Source organism: Cetorhinus maximus, chromosome 20, assembly GCF_964194155.1.
Source record: "Cetorhinus maximus chromosome 20, sCetMax3.hap1.1, whole genome shotgun sequence".
In the NCBI taxonomy this organism is placed as follows: Eukaryota; Metazoa; Chordata; class Chondrichthyes; order Lamniformes; family Cetorhinidae; genus Cetorhinus; species Cetorhinus maximus.
The window spans coordinates 47,342,281-47,363,918 of NC_135898.1; the positions used below are offsets into that span (position 1 = coordinate 47,342,281).

The 21,638-nt window shown below is 40.2% G+C and overlaps 1 protein-coding gene across 3 annotated transcripts in view; it reads left to right on the forward strand.

The window, feature by feature from the left end:
- noc3l (NOC3-like DNA replication regulator) overlaps positions 1-21,638 on the forward strand; it is a 62,276-nt gene that overhangs the window by 39,757 nt on the left and 881 nt on the right. For all 3 annotated transcript variants that reach the window (XM_078566003.1, XM_078566004.1, XM_078566005.1), the window contains 11 exons: positions 1,757-1,885; positions 12,391-12,522; positions 12,657-12,737; positions 13,691-13,791; positions 13,979-14,051; positions 14,168-14,231; positions 14,400-14,471; positions 18,994-19,175; positions 20,341-20,469; positions 20,978-21,075; positions 21,431-21,515. In XM_078566003.1, the coding sequence (XP_078422129.1) occupies positions 1,757-1,885; positions 12,391-12,522; positions 12,657-12,737; positions 13,691-13,791; positions 13,979-14,051; positions 14,168-14,231; positions 14,400-14,471; positions 18,994-19,175; positions 20,341-20,469; positions 20,978-21,075; positions 21,431-21,515 (1,146 nt within the window). The remainder of the gene's footprint in view (positions 1-1,756; positions 1,886-12,390; positions 12,523-12,656; positions 12,738-13,690; positions 13,792-13,978; positions 14,052-14,167; positions 14,232-14,399; positions 14,472-18,993; positions 19,176-20,340; positions 20,470-20,977; positions 21,076-21,430; positions 21,516-21,638) is intronic.

Consider the following 21,638-nt stretch of genomic DNA (forward strand, 5'->3'; position numbering starts at 1 on the left):
ATATTGACTATTGGAAATATAGTTGTTATTTCTGAGCTGAACAAATTTTATTTAAAAGTCTTACTCATATTCTAAGTGGGAGTATTATAGCTTGGCCATCCCACTTTCTAACCATTGGCTCTCACCTAAATCTACCATCAAACAAGCTCAAGTGATGCTGTTGAGTTTGATGCAGGTGCTTCTCTTCAGCTGTAGTTCCAGAGACAGATTGAGGTGTCAGCTGTGGCTCAGTTCATAGCACCCTCGCCTTTGAATCAGAGGGTTGTGGGTTCATGTCCCACTCCCGGAAGCCAAGAACTGTGATTGTACTCGAAAGAGTTGCAATCTGTGACTGTTGATAACTCGAAAGAGTTGAAGTGAGAGGTAACAACAAAAGATTAAGCAAAGGAAAATAAGAGAAATCAAGTAAAGGAAGAGAGACAAAGTTATGCAGAGTGTCACTGTACCTTATCTGCACAATTTATTTCAGCTTTGTACGTCAATCTTCCTCCTCCTCCTCCTCTACTGTTCAGCACCTGCTCTAGCATCAGAGGCCACTATTATTTCAGCCATAGCACCTTTCCCATTTGAAACACTTCCAAATCCAGTTTGCCTGGCTACTGCTCTCCTTCCTTCAAAAACCTCCCAAATACATGTCTGTCTTTACCTTTGGTCCACTGCAGCATCCAACCCCTCTCACATATTCTGTTCTTCTGTCCCACTTGCAAAACATTTTGAGACATTCTGTTGCATGAGGAGTGCTACATAAATGCAAAGTTATTGTCAGACATTGCTTATCAAATGACCCAGTGATTGTATGTCTATATTGCACAAAGGATATTGGATTTTAGAACATAAAAGCAAAGTGGTAATGTCCAAATCATTGGTTAAGCTGCTATTAGAATATTACACCTGGTTTTAGGCACCAGTTGGGAAGATGACATGGTTGTGGAGGCAATTCTGATGCAGAAGATTCCTGGATTGAGAGACTTTAATTTTGAGAGGCTAGGGAAATCCTTTTCATTAAGGGGGTGATTAAGAGGAGAGGTATTCAAATTTATGAAAAGTTTTGATAAATTACCTTTCATTTATAGAGTACCTTGACATCCCAAAATGCTTCACAGTGAATTAAACACTTTTGAAGTGTAGTTACTGTTTTAATCTAGGGAAATGCTTCAGCCAGTTTAAATATTGGAAAGAATTGGGCAATGAGATAAATGAACAGACCATCTGTTTTAATGATGTTGGTTGAGGGATAAGTATTTTCAGGACACCAGAAGAACTCCCTACTCATCTTCTATGGCCACCTAACAGGGCATGTAGCGATTCAGTTTAACATCTCATGTTAAAAGATGTGCATTGGAGTATCAGCCTGGATTACATGTTCAAGTATATGGAGTGGAGCTTGAACCACAACCATCTGACTCTGAGGTTAGATTGCTACCAATGATCTAAGGCTAACATCTTGGTAAACCATGATACATTATTTCCACTAGTCAATGATTTGGTAACTAGAGGCATAATTTTAAGTCCATCACTAAAACACCAAAAATAAAAGTTAGAGGGGTGTTTTTGCACACTGTTGTTGGGAAATAATTCATGTTAGCTTGCAAAAGGAAACTGGATAAATAGTTGTAAAGAGAACTTATAAAAAGCATGGAATGGTACCACAGTGTGATGGAATGAATATCCCGTTCTGTGTTATAAAATTCTGTGATGGGTTGTTTTATGTTCCTTTGTTATTTTGTTGTGATGTTTGACAGTGATGTCTCTTTAGATTTCAGAAATGTGTTGTGGAGCTGTGGAAAAGCTTTTTAAGCAAGACAAAATCGGACGGCCTTCACTTGCTGTGGTCAAAATAATTTCTGGCCTTGTTAAAAGCAGAAACTATGAGGTCAAACCTGAAGTAAGTTCTAATGAATTAAGCAGTTGCAAGCTATTGATTGGTATTATTTCAATTACTACATAGTGGAGGGAGAGGAATCATGAGAGGGGAGATGTGGTAAATTTAAGAGAAAGAACAAGGCATTAGAGCAGGGTAGTGATATGGGTAATGATGAACAGTGTGTGGCAGGAAGGGACAGAGCATATAAACTTAAGACTGCAGCAGAAGATAAGGCCAGAATTTGCAAGAATGTTAAAAGGCAAAATTAAAGGCTCTATATCTGAATGCGTGCAGCATTTGTAACAAAACAGATGAATTAAAAACTCAAATAGAAGTAAATATGTATGACCTGATAGCCATTTCAGAGACATGGTTACAAGGTGACCAAGGCTGGGACTTGAATAATCAAGGGTATTTAACATTTTGGAAGGGCAGGAAACTAGGAAAAGGTGCCCGGGTGGCTTTGTTAATTGAGGATGATATTAGCGAGAGATAACTTTAGTTCAGAAAATCAGGATGTAGAATCAGTTTGGGCAGAAATAAGAAATAGCAAAGGTAAGAATTCACTTATGGGAGTAGTGTATAGACCCCTAATAGTAGCTACACTGCAGGATAGAGTATACAAGAAGAAATAATGGGGGCTTGTAAGAAAGATACTGCAATAAACATGCGTGATTTTAACCTTTATATAGATTGTACAAAACAGATTGGCAAAGGTAGCCTGGAAGATGAGTTCATAGAGTGTAATATGAACAGTTTTTTGGAGTAGTACCCACCAGGGAACAGGCTATTTTTGACCTATTAATATGCAGTTAAACAGGATTAGCTAATGACCTCATAGTAATGGAGCCTGTAGGCAACCGTGCTGATAAATGATAGAATTTCACATTCAGTTTGAGGGTGAGAAGTTTAGATCCAAGACAGTGTCTTAAACATAATTACAAGGGTATGAAGACAGTTTACTAAAGTGAACTGGGAAAATAGGTTAAAAGGTAGGACAGTGGAGGAGCAGTGGCAGAAATTTAAGATATTTTATAACTTTCAGCATAGATACGTTTAATAAGAAAAAAAGACTCCATGAGAAGAATAAACCATCACCGGTGGCTAACTAAGGAAGTTAAGGATAGTATCAAATTGAAAGGATAAGTATACAATACTGCAAAGATTAGTTGTAGGTCAGAAGATTGAACAGATTTTAGAAACCAGCAAAGAGTAATTATTAAAATGAGGGAGAAATCACCGAGTCTGAAAGAAAGCTAGCTAGAAATATAAAAAAAGATAGTAAGAGTTTCTACAAGTATTTAAAAAGGAAAAGAGTAACTGAAGTGAGCATTGGTCCCTTTAGAGGGTGAGACTGGGGAATTAATAATGGGAAACAAGGAAATGGCAGAAGCATTGAACTGATATTTTGTCTGTATTTATTGTGGAAGACACAGAAAAAATCCCAAGAATGTTTGAAAACCCAAAGGTAAAAGGGATGGAGGAGCTTAAAACAATTGCCTGGGAAAATGGTTAGAACTAAAAGCAGACAAATCCCTGGACCTGATGGCCTATGTCCTAGGGTCTTAAAAGAAGTGACTGCAGAGATATTAGATTAGTAGTGATCTTCCAAAATTCCCTAAGTTCTGGAAAGGTCCCAGCTCCAGAGAGATGGGCAGCCAATTTGCATTGTTAAGGCCCCAATTAGGGACAATTTTGTGGCCTCTCTGCTATTTTGCCAGCGATGAAACGCCCCCCCCCCCCCCCCCCCCCCCCCCCCCCCACCCCCTCGCTCCCCACCGTGTGCAGAGGCTGCCAGCTCATTGGAGTGGGAGGGCCCTCTTGCAGCAGGCCGGGGAGGCGTGGGGGAGAGGTGGGCCATGGAAGCCAAAGGCAGCATGCCCCAATGAAGGGGGCTGAATTCATAAAAGGCTACAATTGCTGCCCAGACCAATCCAATGGAGGGAGTTCTCCTCCAACATGATTCATCTGCTGGTTTCCATGTCGGTGATGACGTTTGAAGTGGAGGCCAGCAAGGTCATCTCCACGTTATGGTATCCTCATGGCCCTCGTGGGCCTGTCAAGGCCCTAGAGCTGCCCTCTGGTTCGGTCAGCAGTATCAGGAGAGCCAACCTTGAACTCAGGCAACCAGTTAGGAGGCTGCCTCCAGGAGAATTGTCAGCCATCTCGCTGCTGGCAAGGGTTGGCTCACAACCTCCATTTGGTTCTGCTCTCAGGGCCCTGAAACTCACGGGAAAATCCTGGCCATGAATTTTTTTAAAGAAATTAAATGCCAAATTTAAAGCTGATTTTCATAATGAAAGGATTTTTAAAATTGCAAAACAGTAGCATTTGTAGGCACGTAGGAGCATGAGTAGGCTGTTCGGCCTACAAACAGATCATGCCTGATCATCTACCTCTACGCCATTTTCCCAAATTCCTTGATGTCATTAGTATCCAGAAATTTATCAATTTCTATCTTGAACATACTCAGTGAATGAGTTTCCACAGCCCTCTAGGGTAGTGAATTCCAAAGATTCACCACCCTCTGAGTGAAGAAATTCCTCCTCATCACAGTCCTAAATGGCCTGCCCCTTATTCTGAGACTGTGTCCCCTGGTTCTAGACTCAATCAGGGGGAACATCCTATCCACATCTACCCTGTCTTACCCTGTAAGAATTTTGTAAGTTTCAATGAAGTCGCCTCTCATTCTTCCAAACTCTAGAGAATACAGCCCCAGTCTCCTCAATATCTCCTCGTAAGACAATCCTGCCACCTCAAGGATTAGTCTGGTGAACCTCTGTTGCATTCCTTCTATGACCAGTATATCCTTCCTCAGATCAGGAGACCAAAAATGTATATTGTACTTCAGGTGCAGTTCAACCAAGGCTCTATACAATTGCAGCAAGACATCTTTACTCCTGTACTCAAATCCCCTTGCGATGAAGGCCAACATACCAATTGCCTTCCTGATTGCTTGCTGTACCTGCATGCTAACTTTTAGTGACTCATAAACAAGGACGCCCAGGTCCCTTTGGACATCAATATTTCCCGACCTTTCACCAGTTAATAAATATTCTGCCTTTGTTTTTTCTACCAAAATGGGTAATTTCACACTTAATCACATTATATTCCATCTGCCATATTTTTGCACATTCACTGAACCTGTCCAAATCTCCTTGAAGCCTCCTTGCATCCTCCTTACATTCAACTTACATTCCCACCTAGTTTTATGTCATCAAATATGGAAATATTACCCATGTTCAGTCCCTTCCCACCTACATCCGTGATTCCGCTGACACCCTACATCATATCAACAATTTCCAGTTCCCTGGCCCCAACCGCCTCCTCTTCACCATGGATGTCCAATCCCTCTACACCTCCACCCCCCCCACCGGGATGGTCTGAGGGCTCTCCGCTTCTTCCTCGAACAGAGGCCCGAACAATCCCCATCCACCACTACTCTCCTCCGTCTGGCTGAACTTGTTCTCACACTGAACAATTTCTCCTTTAACTCCTCTCACTTCCTCCAAATGAAAGGTGTGGCTATGGGTACCCGCATGGGCCCCAGCTATGCCTGTCTCTTTATGGGGTATGTGGAACATTCCTTGTTCCAGTCCTACTCCGACCCCCTCCCACAGCTCTTTCTCCGGTACATCGATGACTGCTTCGGTGCTGCTTCAAGCTCTCGTCTGGACCTGGAAAAATTTATTAATTTTGCTTCCAATTTCCACCCCTCCATCATTTTCACATGGTCCATCTCTGACACTTCCCTTCCCTTCCTTGACCTCTCTGTCTCAATTTCTGGTGATAGACTGTCCACCAATATTTATTACAAGCCTATCGACTCCCACAGCTACCTTGACTACAGCTCCTCACACTCCGCTTCCTGTAAGGACTCCATCCCATTCTCTCAGTTCCTTCGCCTCCGTCGCATCTGTTCTGATGATGCCATTTTCAAAAACAGTTCCTCTGACATGTCTTCCTTCTTCCTTAACCGAGGTTTTCTGCCCACGGTGGTTGACAGGGCCCTCAACTGTGTCCGGCCCATCTTCCGCGCATCCACCCTCACACCTTCCTCTCCCTCCCAGAACCATGATAGGGTCCCCCTTGTCCTCACTTATCACCCCACCAGCCTCCGCATTCAAAGGATCATCCTCCGCCATTTCTGCCAACTCCAGCATGATGCCACCACCAAACACATCTTCCCTTCACCCCCCCCCCCCACCAGCAGCACTCCGCAGGCATCGTTTCCTCTGGGACACCCTGGTCCACTCCTCCATCACCCACTACACCTCAACCCCCTCCCACGGCACCTTCCCATGCAACCGCAGAAGGTGCAACACCTGCCCCTTTACTTCCCCTCTCCTCACCGTCCAAGGGCCCGAGCACTCCTTTCAAGTGAAGCAGCATTTCACTTGCACTTCCTTCAATTTAGTCTACTGCATTCGCTGCTCCCAATGCGGTTTCCTCTACATTGGAGAGACCAAATGCAGACTGGGTGACCGCTTTGCAGAACACCTTCGGTCTGTCCGCAAGCATGACCCAGACCTCCCTGTTGCTTGCCATTTCAACACTCCACCCTGCTCTCATGCCCACATGTCTGTCCTTGGCCTGCTGCAATGTTCCAGTGAAGCTCAACGCGAACTGGAGGAACGGCACCTCATCTTCTGACTAGGCACTTTACAGCCTTCCAGACTGAATATTGAGTTCAACAATTTTAGATCATGAACTCTCTCCTCCATCCCCAACCCCTTTCCAATCCCCCTTTTTCCCAATAATTTATATATATTTTTCTTTTCCCACCTATTTCCATTATTTTTAAATGTATTTCCATCCATTGTTTCATCTCTCTCTTTTAGCCTATTTCGATCCCTTCCCCCCCGCCAGGGCTATCTGTATCTTGCTCGTCCTGCTTTCTACCCTTAATGTCACCTATTAGCACATTTCTTAGCTAATATCACCACCGTCAACATCTCTTTGTCCTTTTGTCTATGACATCTTTTGGCAATCTCCACCTATTACTGGCCCTCTATCCAGATGTACTTGTCCCACCCCCCCTTAAACCAGCTTATATTTCACCTCTTTTCTATTTTTCCTTAGTTCTGTTGAAGAGTCTTGAAACGTTGACTGTGTTCCTCTCCGCAGATGCTGTCAGACCTGCTGAGTTTTTCCAGGTGTTTTTGTTTTTGTTTTGGAAATATTACATTTGGTCCCCACATCCAAATCATTTATATAGATTGTGGACAGCTGTGGCCCCAAGCATTGATCCTTGCAGTACCCCACTAGTAACACTATGCCATCTTGAGAATGACCCGTTTATTCCTACTCTCTGTTTTCCATCTGTTAATCATTTCTCAATCCATACCAGTATATTATCCCCAATCCCATGTGCTCTAATTGTGTTTACTGCCCTCCTGTGTGGAACCTTATCAAAAGCCTTCCGAAAATCCAAATATGCCACATCCACTGGTTCTCCTTTATCTATGCTACAGGTAATATCCTCATAAGAACTCCCAACAGGTTTGTCAAACATGATTTCTCTTTCATAAATCCATGTTGACTCTGTCCAGTCATTTCATTATTTTCTAAGTGTCCAGTTATTACATCTTTTATAGATTCTAACATTTTACCTGCAGCTGACGTCAAACTAACAGGTCCGTAGCTCTCTGTTTTCTCTTCTTTCCCTCCCTCCCTTCTTAAATAAAATAGTTGCATCTGCTACTCTCCAGTCTGCAGGAACCATCCCAGAGTCTATAGAATTTTGAAAGGCAACCACCAATGCATCCACTATACCTGTAGCCACCTCCTTCAACACTCTGGGAGAGAGCTCATCTGGTCCAAGATATTTATCAACCTTCAATCCAATTATTTTTTTGAGTACTACCTCTTTACTAATACTAATTTCTTTCAATTCCTCATTTTCACAAGCCCCTTGGTTCCCTGGTATCTCTGGGAGATTTCCTGTAACCTCCTCTGTGAAGACAGACACAAAGTAAATGTTGAGATTCTCCGTCATTTCCACGTTCTCCATTATGAATTCTCCTGTCTTTGCCTGTAATGGATCGACACTTATTGCTAATCTTTTCCTTTTCACATACCTAAAGAAGCTTTTACAGTCTGCCTTTGTTTCTTGCTAACTTGCATTCATATTCTCTTTTCCCTTTCTTTATCAGTTTCTTGGTCCTCCTTTGCTGAATTCTAAATTGCTTCTAATCATCAGGCTTACCACTTTATTTAATTTCTTTGGTTAGCCACGGTTGATTTACTTTTCCTGTTTTCTGTCTCAGGAATGTATATTTGCTGTAGACCATGTAATACTTCTTTAAATACTAGCCATTGCCTGTCTACTGTCAAATCTTTTCATGTATTTTACCCAATCCACCATAGTCAACTTGCCCCCTCATACCTTCATAGTTTCCTTTGCTCAGATACAAGAGCCTAGTTTCAGAATAAACTATATCACTTTCAAACTTAATATAAAATTCATTCAAACAATGGTCACTATTTCCTAAAGGCTCCTTTTTAGCAAGGTCATTAACTAACCCTTTCTTATTACATGATGCTAAATTTGAAATTACCTGATCCCTAGTTGATTCTTCAACGTACTGCCCCAGAATCCATCTCGGACACACTCCAGGAAGTCATCCTTCACAGCATTAGTGCTGATTGAGTTTATCAGATCTATATGTTAATTGAAGTTGCCCATTATTACTGTAACACCCTTCTTACATGCAGCTCTAATATCGTGATTTATACCGTACCTACTACAGTTTGGTGGCCTATTAACAACTCCCACCAATGTTTTCTGCCCTTTGCTGTTTCTTAGCACCATCCAAACTGATTCTACATCTTGATTCTTTGACCTAAGACCCCCTCTCACTAATGTACTGCTCTTGCCCCTTATTAACAGTGCTACGCCACTTTGTTTTCCCTTTTGCCTATCTTTCCTAAATTACAAATATCCCTGAATATTCCATTCCCAGCCTTGGTCACCCTGTAACCGCGTCTCCGTAATGGCAATTAAATCATAGCCATTTACCTTTATTTGTGCCTTCAAATCATCTAACTTGTTGCGAATGCTGCTTGCATTCAGATAGTGTCCTTAATTTGTCTTTTTAACATTTCCCCTCATTCTGATCCTATTTAAGGCCTGCCTTCACTTCTCCTGCCTTCTAATTTCACCTACTACTTTTCTATTTCCAGTTTCGAGTTTTGCCTCGCTCCCAATCTGTTTTAAACCCTCTGCAACAGCACTTGCAAATCTCCCTGCGAAAATGTTAGCCCTGGTCCTGCTAAGGTGCAACCTGTCCTACCTGCCTCAGAATCTGTCCCAATGTCTCAGAAACCTGATGCCCTCCGTCCTACATCAGTTTTCCAACTGCATGTTCAATCGCTCAATCCTGCTATTCGTGTGCTCACCAGCACACGGCACAGGGAGTAATCCTGAGATTACTGCTTTTGAGGTCCTGCTTTTTAATTTCTTTCCTAATTCCCTAAAATCTGCTTTCAGGACTTCATCCCTCTTCCTACCTATGTCGCTGGTATCAATGTGGTCCACAATTTCTGGCTGTTCACCTTCCCCCAGAAGAATGTCCTGTAGCTGGTCCGTAACATCATTGACCCTGACACCAGGGAGGCAACATACCATCATTGAGTCATGTCTATGGCCACGGAAACGCCTGTCTGTTGCCCTAACTAATGAATCCCCTATCACTATTGCTGTTCCACTCTTCTTTCTCCCCTCCTATGCAGCTGAGTCACCCATGGCGCCACAGAATTTGTTCTTGCTACGCTCCTGAGGAACCATTGTCCTCACCAGTATCCAAAATGGAAAACTGGTTAGTGAGTGAGATCGATTCAGGGGACCCCTGCACCACCTGCCTGGCTCTCTTAGACTGCCTGGGGGTTTCCCATTCCCTGTTCGTCTGCATTCTCCTAACCTGTGGTTTGACCAGCTCACTAAATGTGCTTTCCAGGTAGTTCTCTGCCTTGCAGATATGCCACAGTGACTCCAGCAGCCATTCGAGTTCCAAAACACAGAGCTCCGTCTTCTGTAGCCAGTGACATTTCCTGCAGATGTGTTTGTCTAGGACACATGTCTTCCCTCATTCCACAGAATGCACATTCTACTTGGCTAAGCTACCCTGCCATTCCTTAACCTTTACAAACTATTTATTATAAGTAGAATAACTGATAAGTTATTCACCGCTCAACTTTTTCCCCTGCACCGAAGTTAGAAACCAAATACTGGAGGCTGAAAAAAGTAGATCCAGGTGCTGCTGACTGTCTCCAGGTTCTCCTTTCACCCGTTCTTTTGGATGCTGCTGACCGCCTCCAGTTCCTCCTTTCATCCGCTCTTCTAGGTATTGCTGACTGCCTCCGGATCCCCTCTTCACCCAGTTTAACTGTTTAGTTCAGGTCTCAAATCCGTTTTCCTACCTGTTATGTAGAAACAAAAATGTTTTGGCTTTTAATGCAAATATAGAATATTTACTTAGATGTAAACTGAACCGTTTTAAACCTTCAGGTTGTAATTTAGAAATGAAAACAAACTTTTATTTTGACCTCTATGCATCAAACTCTGGTTTAGCCAAACTTACAGAATGAAATGGGTATAAAAGGGGAGTGTATATATATCATTAAATTGACTAAGTCTTATGTTATAAAGATTGTTGGCTATAATCTTAATGTCTCTATATTACTTGTGCTTTAGAATTACTGTTAGCCTGAGGATTGATATTTTATGTAAAATTCTTCCTCACATCATTTCTGTTCTATTCCATTTATGTAAATGGTTTATTACCTCATTGTTTATTTGTCGAAACATAACTAAAATTTGTAAATTCCAAATACATTTTGTAAGTTATTGCAAAAGGCACTTGTTAAGGGCCTGCAGTGTGAGGAGTGGCGTGCTTGTGGATCTACAGGGGAGTCTTTCACTTTTTTGCATCTTTTTCTTCCCTTCGCAAAAGGTTGAGGGGTTCTCAATTTAGGCCCTTTGGCACATTGAGCAATCAGTTTATCTGTGACAGCGAGGTGAGCTACAGGTTGCACCCTGGGTATGGGTATTGCTAAATTCCAGAATGGTTCTGTAACTTAAAGATTGCATTTTTTTTATCCCTTGTGTCACTTAATGAATTGCTTGATTTTTATGTTGGGATAATCTGAATACATTATCCAAAAGGCATTCTGGAATTGTTGTAGGCAAATTGAGTTTGAAAGAATAAACATAGTAGCATCCCTATCCTGAAGTGTTTTGTTTATCATAACCTTTTCTGTGTGTGGGGCTAATTTAATTAGACGATTAGACTGCAAGGTTTAAATTATCAAAGTTGTGAGGTGTAAAACAGGCTTTTGAAATGGAGATGAGTAAAGCTAGGGTGAAATCTCAGCAGAGATGGTGTGAATAAAATTTCCATTTTTAGATAAGTAGGTTAGTGTTTGATTTTCAGGGGGACAGGGAAAATATTTACAACTGGCAAGATAAATAAGGCAAGGTTATTACGTTGGTTTTTCGCATAAGTGCTGGCCATAATGAGAATATGAAAGATTTTTATATTCTGAGGAAAGTAACTTATAAAGACAACTGGAAGCAATGGAATTTACAGATCAAAAAAGGAGAAATACATTTAAAGAAGGATGGAAGGCTGTGTAAGGTGTGGCCATGTGAGATCTTGGAAGGTGCACTGTGTGAAACAGACTTGGGAAAAGCCTCTAGCCACCCTGCAGAAGTTCGCTGTTCCAGTAGCCAAAGTTGTGTTAAAAGGCTTTGGAAGTCCATTGACCAGTGGGTACTTGTGGTAAAATTGCTGGATGACTATAAATTTGTCATCTATTTGGACTGTTGCCTTAAAGTGGGTGAGAAGTAGGGAGCCTGGTTAAGCAGAAATTTAGGAACTGTTATAACTGTAATCTTGTGTGTGTTTAAGTTTGTTCTTCTTTTGTTAATAAACGTTTTAATTTAATCTTTAAAATCTTTAACGGTGGTAGAGGACTCATTACTTCTGACTTCAGTGCATAATAAATACAAATTGTAAAAATCGTTGTGATAGCATGGCCAGGTTTCCCTTGTGGATTTGGTCAGCCTGGCAAATACCACCTGCCATATCATAACAGTTGCATGTCAATCTTCACAGCCTTAATGGTCATGGGTGGTGCACAAAAACACATTTATAGAAATAATGTACTAAAGATATATATGCATAGTGGATTTCAGTTTGCTGGGTGTTGTCTGGCATTACACAATCCTTGATATAAAATTTATTGATTCACTAGGAAGTAACATAATTGTAAAATGTACAGAAATTTCAAAAGGTCTGGCAACCTTGTTCTCTCCTTTTTATAAACAAACCCACCTACCTGCTCAGCACGTCCTCCCATCCTTCGCTCTATAAAAATCCATTTAATTTTGCTGAGCCCACTTATACTGTTCACTTTCAATGGTCTTCCCTGGCAACGTATTCCACACCTTGAGATGCAAAATATCCAAATGACTTTCCAATCAGGTGCACCCTGTTAAAATGTAATTATATTTCTCCAATCAGGTGCTGAAGACATTTCTTGCCTTGCGGATTAAGGAAGTGGAAGTTAAAAAAGATTCAGAAGAGATCGCCCCTAAAAAACGATTCATGACATGCAAAGAGAAGAGGAAAAATCTTTCTAGGATGCAGCGAAAGGTAATGTTTTCACTATCAAATCCTTGTTGCAGTGCCAAGCAAATGTGTGGAAGTGTTCTTTTATTCTGTTAAAATGATTATTCCTAATGCTTTGACAAGTAAATCAATTTGTTTTTAAAATGTGTATTTTTCAGTGGAAAAAAGCAGAGGAGAAACTAGAGAAGGAACTTCTTGAAACAGAAGCTTCAGAAAGTAAAGACAAAAAACTAAAACTGGTATGTGGTTTCTATGTTTCAGTTCTTCGTGCCTTTTTATCTCTGGTTTGCACCTAAATAGTGAAAGCACACCACCAAAATCTCCCATGTACCCAAGTCAGAAACTAGATTTACAATAGATCGAAAAAGTACTGAAATCTAAAAAAGAGGCTGCAACTGTTAGTTCTACAAACCACTCATCTGCTGCTAATTTTGGTGGTGCAACAAGGTCACCAAGATGAATTTAAAAGGGTGTGAAAAAGTGAAATATATGCCAAGTATATGATACCACAGTAAGGTGCTGGAGTGTTTGAGGAGGAATTGAAAGTTCCTGAACTGATGCGGACAAAAAAGATCTAAAACATTAAAGCTGAGCTACAAGTGAACGGTGAGTGTGTGTAATTAGCAAACAGATAATATAAATAATTATCAGACATCTCCTGGGGAGTCCTGTGCGTGGTTGGGGGGTATCGGGGGGGCGGGGGGGTCTGAGTCCCGTGGGTGGTCGAGGGTATTCAGTGGGGGGGGCGTGGGGAAAGGGTCTCGTTGGAGGCGGCGGGGCAGGGAGGGTGGGGGTGGTCAGGGTGGTTCGGTGCCATGTTGCACAGAAGCTAGAAGTAGTTTTAATTCTTCTAACTTTCTCTGGGCAACTATTGCTGAATGACAATCAGGACCATCTTAAGTTTGCGATTTAAATCACGTTTTCGATGGTTCCCATTACAGGGCAATTGCCCAAAGAAAGTTTGAACAGCCCAGGCAATTGCCATGCAATTGTTACCTGGCTTCTTCACCCTCCTCCCAGATCTTTGGGTACCCCGCCAGATACACTGCCCCGGAGCTCAGAAGTTACGGGCCAATGTTTATAGTTGTGTACGTTATTCTTGTGCAAAATTTGTTGAACTTCCTCAATAGATTCTGTTTTTAATTAGCCCAAAGTAAGATTTTACTCATGGAGTTTTCTCTCTTGCTGACAGCACACAGAAACCCTAAACATTGTGTTTCTGACGTACTTCAGAATCCTAAAGAAAGCACAGAAATCTTTACTTCTTCCTGGTGTTCTGGAAGGCCTTGCCAAGTAAGAGAACATTTTTACTTTATTTCTATAATGCAGGGGCACTATTTAAAATGAGAATTCCAGCATCAGTGTTTAAGTTTTATGATTTGTCTCTTGCAATTGCCTATCACGCAAAACCACCTATAATCTGCTGTGTTTTCAGTGTTCTTTCCAAATGTAGAAGCTAACCGTACAAATGTTCTCACAGATTTGCTCACCTCATTAATGTGGAATTCTTCGATGACCTTCTGGTAGTTCTGTACTCTCTGATTGACTCTGGGGTGAGTGCAAGTTATTTCAATATATCAGCGATTTTATATTACGTATCAATGGGTCAGACAGTTTGCTCTTGTATTGATTGCTATAGTTTAGCCTGAACTTCACTTTCTCGTTACAGAGTCTTAATTATAGGGAGTGCCTTCACTGTATTCAGGCTGCCTTTCATGTACTTTCTGGTCAAGGTAGGCTCTTTGAGTGGATATTAAATTCAAATTTAATCGTTTCTGTATTTCACAATATACCTGATCATCATTACGTTTCTCCTTTTTCTTAAAATATTCCAGATGAAATTTAATGGCAATTCCGAGTCTACAAATTCAATTCTTTCAACTTTCTATTCTGTTCTGCAGGTGATGTGCTGAACATTGATCCAATGAAATTCTACACTCACCTTTATAAGATGTTGTTTGCACTACATGCTGGTAAGTTAAAGTTTCTGTAATTTTTAAAAATTAGTAATAGATTAACGAGCAGCAAAGATGTGACAGGTTAAGTGCTTCACTTGACACCCAACCAGAATTTTATGAGCTGCATTCCCCAAGAGCGGAATCCAATGTAAAGTGGCTCATACCTCTCGAATTTTAACTCGATGCTTAATAAGGAAATTACATTGGAAGCAATCTTTCCAAATTCCCAGAAACTGTGTCATAAGCAAATGAAAGGTTTGTGCATAAATTTTGGAAACTGATTAATGGACTATGACCATTAGTATTTATCCTATTACCATGTTTATCTGGTTTAGTTTTTCAGGAAAAAATATGGTGGCAAAATTGAGAATGTATGGAGATAAGGGCAACATTGTGATATGGTTGGTAATTATTTGGAAAGTGGGAAGCAGGACATGGATAAAAATTTTGTTCTCAGATTAGCTGGATATCACAAGTAGTGTTCCCCAGGCATCTGTATTAGGGCCTCAGCTTTTTCACTGTGTATATTAATGATTAGGATGAAGAAACAGAAGTATATCCTAGTTTGCAGATGATGCTTACATTAGCAGGAAGTTGCAAAGGATATATAGACAGACTACTAAGTGAGTAAGCAAAACTATAGCAGATTGAATTCAATGTAGAGAAGTGTGAGTTTTGTTTGGATCTGAGAAAGAGGAACTGGATTATTTTCTTAATGTTCAGAGCCTAGGACCTGTGGAGGGGCAAAAGAATTTTGGTATCCATGTACACAACTCACCAAAAGCATAGGTACAAAAAGTAATCAAAAATATCTCAAGTGGATTGGAATTCAAAAGCAATGCTCCAGCCATGGTCAGATCCCATCTGCAATGCCACATTCAATTTTAGATAAGAAACTTCAGGAAAGGTACTACTTTTGGAAAGTGTATAGCACAGATTCACCAGAATGGTACCAGAACTTTACAATAAACTTGGCTTGTATACCTTTGAGCTTAGACAGTTGTGGGATGATTGAAGAATTTAAAATGATTAAAGGGTTCAGTAGTGTTACGACCACAGCCGTTGATATTTGCTGAGCAAGCCAAATCCCAGAGGGAAACTGGTCTTACTGATCATAACTGTTTTTTTATATTTTGAAAACGAAGGAAAGAGCTAGTGATCCCAGAAGCATTGAATCCTAGTAGTACTTTTTTAGGATTTTAAAAATTTATTAACAAGAAGGAAAAAAACTTAAGCGCACAAGATTAAAGCTAGACAGTTAAAGCAGGTTTACAAAACATCCCTCAAAGAAACCCACTTGGTCAGAACACCATAAGACACAGGAGCAGAAGTAGGCCATTCGGCCCATCAAATCTGCTCTGTCATTCAATGAGGTCACGACTGATCTGATAATCCTCAAATCTATCTATCTCTGCCTTGAATATACTTAACGACCCAGCCTCTACAGCCCTCTGTGGTAAAGAATTCCACAGATTGACTACCCTCTGAGAGAAGAAATGCCTCCTCATCTCTGTTTTAAATGAGCGACCCCTTACTCTGAGATTATGCCCTCTGGTCCTAGACTCCCCAACAAGAGGAAACAACCTCTCAACATCTACCCTGTCAAGTCCCCTAAGAATCTTATATGTTTCAATAAGGTCGCCTCTCATTCTTCTAAACTCCGGTGAGTACAGGTGCAACCTACTCAACCTCTCCTCATAAGAAAATCCCTCCATCCCTGGGATCAACCTAGTGAACCTTCTCTGGACTGCCTCCAATGCCAGTATATCTTTCCTTAGATAAGGGAACCAAAACTGTTCACAGTATTCTAGGTGTGGTCTAACTAGTATAGTATAGCCTTGTTTAGTTTTAGCAAGACTTCCCTACTTTTATAATCCATTCCCTTTGAAATAAAGGCCAACATTCCATTTGCCTTCCCTATTACCTACTGAACTTGGATGCTAGCTTTTTGTGATCCATGCACGAGGACCCCCAAATCCCTCTGTGATGCAGCTTTCTTCAGCCTTTCTCCATTTAAGTAATATTCAGCTCCTCTATTCTTACTGCCAAAGTGCATAACCTCACATTTTCCCACATTATAGTCCATCTGCCACATTTTTGCCCACTCACTTAACCTGACTATATCCCTCTGTTGACACTGTGTCACCCTTACCACTTGCCTTCCCACCTATTTTTGTGACATCTGCAAATTTGGCGATAGTACATTCATTTCCCTCATCCAAGTCATTAATATATATTGTAAATAATTGTGACCCCAGCACTGACCCACTAGTTACAGGCTGCCATCCTGAAAATGCCCCCCTTATCCCTGTCTTCTCTTAGTTAGCCAGTCCTCTATCCATGCTAATATACTACCCCCAACATCATGGGCTCTTATCGTATTAAGTAGCGTTATGTGTGGTGCCTTATCGAACGCCTTTTGGAAATCCAAATATATTACATCTACTGGTTCCCCTTTTATTTATCCTGCTTGTTACCTCCTCAAAGAATTCTAATAAATTTGTCAGACATGATATCCCCTTCATGAATCCATGCTGATTCTGCTTGATTATATTATGCATTTCTAAATGCTCTGCTATTACATCCTTTATAATAGACTCTAACATTTTCCCAATGACAGATGTTAAGCTAACTAGCTTATAGTTACCTGTTTTTTGTCTCCCTCCCCTTTTGAATAAGGGTGTTACATTGTCAGTTTTCCAATCCTCTGGGACTTTTCCAGAATCTAAGGATTCTTGGAAGATTACTACCAGTGCATCCACTATCTCTGCAGCTATTTCCTTTAATATCCTAGGATACAACCCATCAGGTCCAGGTGACTTATTGGCCTTCAGCCCCATTAGTTTCCCTAGTACTTTTTCTCTAATGATATTTATTTACCCCCCGCTCTTTGTCCCATGATTATTTTATATTTTTGGTATTCTTTCATAAAGACTGATGCAAAGTATTTATTCAACTCCTCTTCCATTTCCTGATTCCCCATTATTATTTCCCCTTCCTCATTCTCTAAGCGGCCGATATTGACTTTGGCCTCTCTTCCTTTTTATGTATTTAAAGAAGCTCTTGCTGTCTGTTTTTACATTACTTGCTAATTTACCCTCAGAGTTTATTTTCTCCCTCTTTATTACAAGTAAACTACTTGGCAACAGCTCCCTTATAGATTTTTAACCACAAAAAACCATCAATATTACCCAGTGTAAAACTGCTAGAGGTATACCACACGACTTCTCACTCTCTTCCATTCTGTGTTAAAAATCCAAGCAAGTTCAGAAAACAAACTGCTTTCTGAGACAGATGTTTCTGGTTTGACTAGATGGCTGTTTCAGATTTCACACCTTTTCTCGGCACAAAGCTGGTCTCAGGACATCTCCCCCACACAGCCAACCACAACTCAACTAACCATCTTTCCTTAAATATCATTTCTTCCCCCTTTCATCTTAGATTTCATTGTTCTCAAACACCTCTAACTCAACTTCTCCAAATATAAAAATCTTTCATGTTTTCCTATTGCCTCCGCTTTTGGGTCAAATAAAATGTAATAACTTTCCCTTTACTTATGAAACGTTTCTAAGTTGTAAAAGTCCCTTGTCACTTCTAAATTCCTTTTTGAAATTTAACAGCTGAAAAGTCAAGTCCTTACCTATCACCTAATGCAAATTTTAAAACCCAACTTATTTTCTTGTAAATCCACTTCACCAGAGCCTGTCATTACAAATACATGCATCGAGCACATTTACCCCTTTTATCTATCAATTCCCATAGACAACCTGTCTTTACTAACCTTCCCCCAGTTTTATTAATCATGGACACACACACAGCCTTCTTTACAGAATACCACCATATTCCCAAAAAGTTTTTTAAAAATCCATTTTCACAGTAAGGATATCAAAAGATGTGGAGCAAAAGTGGGGAAGTGGAGTTGATGTACAGATCAGTCAGTATCTGATTGAATAGTGAAACAGGCTGGTGGGGCTGAAGCGCCTACTCTTATTTCTGTGCCATTATGGAGAGCAAAAATAGCAGTGAATATTTTTGTTGGACTTTCTTTTTATTTGCAGTATCTTCTGGTGCCTTCCATTACCATGGTTTGACACCAGTTTGAGTTGACTTACAAAGTTCGTTCTTTGATTCCAGTTTTTATGCCATCCTCCTTTATTTCTTTCTGAATTAAGATGTCAGTTTATCAAATTGAGTGGTTTGTGCTATGAGCCATATCTAAATATAATATAGATTGAGAATGCTGATGCTAATTTCTTGGTGGACCCTTTGACAAGATCGAGAGAGAGGAGACTGTAATCCAACCTAGCACAAATGAAAAGACAGTTTGGTAATTCCCAACTCCTCTTTCCTGACTGATCACTATTGTCTCTGGGAACAGTCAGTAGTGATTTCTGATGCATTGTGCGCAAAGGTCTTGGGGAACAGCAAATTGAAACAGTTTGGCCCTGCTCTCCTGCGTGAATATCACAACCTTAAAGCAGCTCTCAAAATGAATTGCTTTGATAGCTGTTTGAACATTATTAATTCTGTTTTTCAGGAGATACAAATGAAGATGTTTTGATTATGCTACAATGTATAGATGTGATGCTGACAAAACGCCGAAAGCAAGTTTCTTTACAGCGTGCTGTTGCTTATATAAAACGTCTGACTACTCTTGCACTTAATGTTCTACCCAATTCTGCCATTGGTATCCTGGCAACTAATAGAGTGTTAATGAATGTAAGTGCTTTTTTACTGGGAGAATATTTAGTTATAACTGAGTTGAGTTTATGACCTGCTATCCACCTAACCACCTTAGCCATCTATTCAACTTGTTCATGCCTTTGTCACCATCAGATGACTATTCCAGTGTTCCTGTCTTGCCTCCGATCCTGCACCCTCTGTAAGCTTCAGCTCATTTAAAACTCTGTTTCACATCCTATCACACATCAAATCTTACTCGCCCATTATCCCTGACTTTGCTGACCTTCATTGGCCTCTGGTTCCCCATTGTTATTTTTATTTAAAATTTTCATCCTTGTGTTTAAATCTTTTTATGGCCTAACTCCTTCCTATCTCCATAATCTCCAACCTTTATAGTCTCTCTTGTTTCCCCCTTCATCCACTGAATACGCTCTGCCTCTGGTGGATTATGCATCTCCTCACTCTCCTTTCACCTCCACCATGGCAACCAAGCCTGCTTGTCTCCACGTTTCAGAATTCCCTAGTTAATCCCCTTCGTCTCTCCAAAACCCCCTCCTCCTCAAAAGCCCTTCTTAGAACCTACTTCAATTATGGTTTTGATCCTCCCTCATAATATTTCCCTCTGATTCGGCATTTGTTGTTTTCTTTTTACCTCTCTGAAGTGCCTTAGGGTGAATTTATTTTAAGTTGAAAGCACTGTATAAATATATATTGTTATTGATATTAGGATATAAATTCTTAAATAGGGTAGTATGCAGACCTCAATTTAGCAATATTAATAAGTAGATTATTTTTATTTTTTTATGTCTGGCATTGCTCAGTGAAGGTTTTTGTAGTTACTTGCAAGTTATAAAGTTAGCCATGCTTGTAGGATCATCATGATGAGCCCTCAATTAGTTGAAATGTTACCTTTGCCTATGACAGATAATTGAATGCCAGGATTTGCCTCTAAAGCTTGCACTTTGCTGGTATTGTAGTATTCTCAAAAGAAAGATGCCCTTGCACAAAGTAGTGGTTAAAAGAATCACATTGTTGAAAGTGAAAACAAGTGATTATGTTACTGAGAAACCAAATTACATATTAATGGTTACAGTTAGATTGTACTTTATTTATGCAACTCATAACGTGAGAAACTGCTTCCTTATGGAAGGATTAAAGTTGAATTGCACCATATACAATGTGAAATTTTTATTTCCTCCAGTCATTTCCTAAGACGGATATTTTGCTGGACAGTGAATCCCATGGTAGTGGACTTTATCTCCCAGAGCTTGATGAACCTGAATACTGCAATGCACAGAATACTGCCGTGTGGGAGTTACATTACCTCCAGGTAAACTCATTTTGCATTGTATCTCTTACCACATATTTAGCCCTGTTGCTATCGCACAGGTAGACAGTAAATTGGAAACTTTCTGAAATATGATGCCAACCGTTAAGGCAAGTAGAAATCTACATGAATCATATAGAAAAATTAGATAACTCCTTTTCAATGTAATTTAGCAAAAAAACTATTTTCTATATAGTATATTAAATTTATAGCACAGCATAATTAGGACCCTTAAATATGTTTATTGTTCATATTGTTTAATCCCACTGCAATTAGATTTCTTTTGAAATTTGCATGACAATATTTGGAGTGTTCAGCGTTAAAATTGTTGATTTAAACATGCTGTCGTCTGTAATATTTTCAGCTAGTACTGGAATAAATATACTGACACAGGCAAATTATCTATAATCAGTCTGTTAGTCATGTCTTGTTAGTGCTGTCAGCATTCCATGTAACCAGAATCCAGGGTCACCACAAAATTTTCACTGACCTCCACCTTTTTCTATTGCAGCGACATTTTCATCCTGTTGTGCGGATGTTTGCAGCACATCTTAGTGTTGGTGCTCCATCAGAGGGCTCTGGAGCCCTGAGGGCAGAACTAAGCAGAAAGTAAGGGATTTTACACCAATAAAATGCAATGTCATTGTTACTAACTCTGGCCTGCACAACTTCAGCTTTGAAAATTGTTGTTTGTAATTAACAATTAATTTCTCAAGTTGAGCATGTTTTCCTACTGCACAAGTCTTTGAAGATGCTAAGTTGCATCTGTTGTCTGCAAATTGGCTGCCACATTTGCCCACATTACAGCCAATGAATTCATTTTGAAATGTAATTAAGTGCTGTGGGTTACCCTGACGACCTGATAGGCGCTATATAAATTGTTCTTTACTCTTGTTATTGAGAATCCTTAAGTACTGAATTTTTAAGTTTGAGCGTAGACTAAATGTATTTGTGTTCGATCCAGGCATGCTACAGAGCTTTTTGAGGAGTTCAGCATGAAAGAGATGACTTTCAATCCTCCAATCACATCTTCTGGATCAAACAAAAAGGTAGACAAATTAAAAATTCCATCTATACTTTATCAAGTTTGTAGCTACAAAAGCATTTAGCTAGGTTAAACACACATATTAAAGTGATAAATTTTGCAATAGGATGAAAGATTTTGCACACTG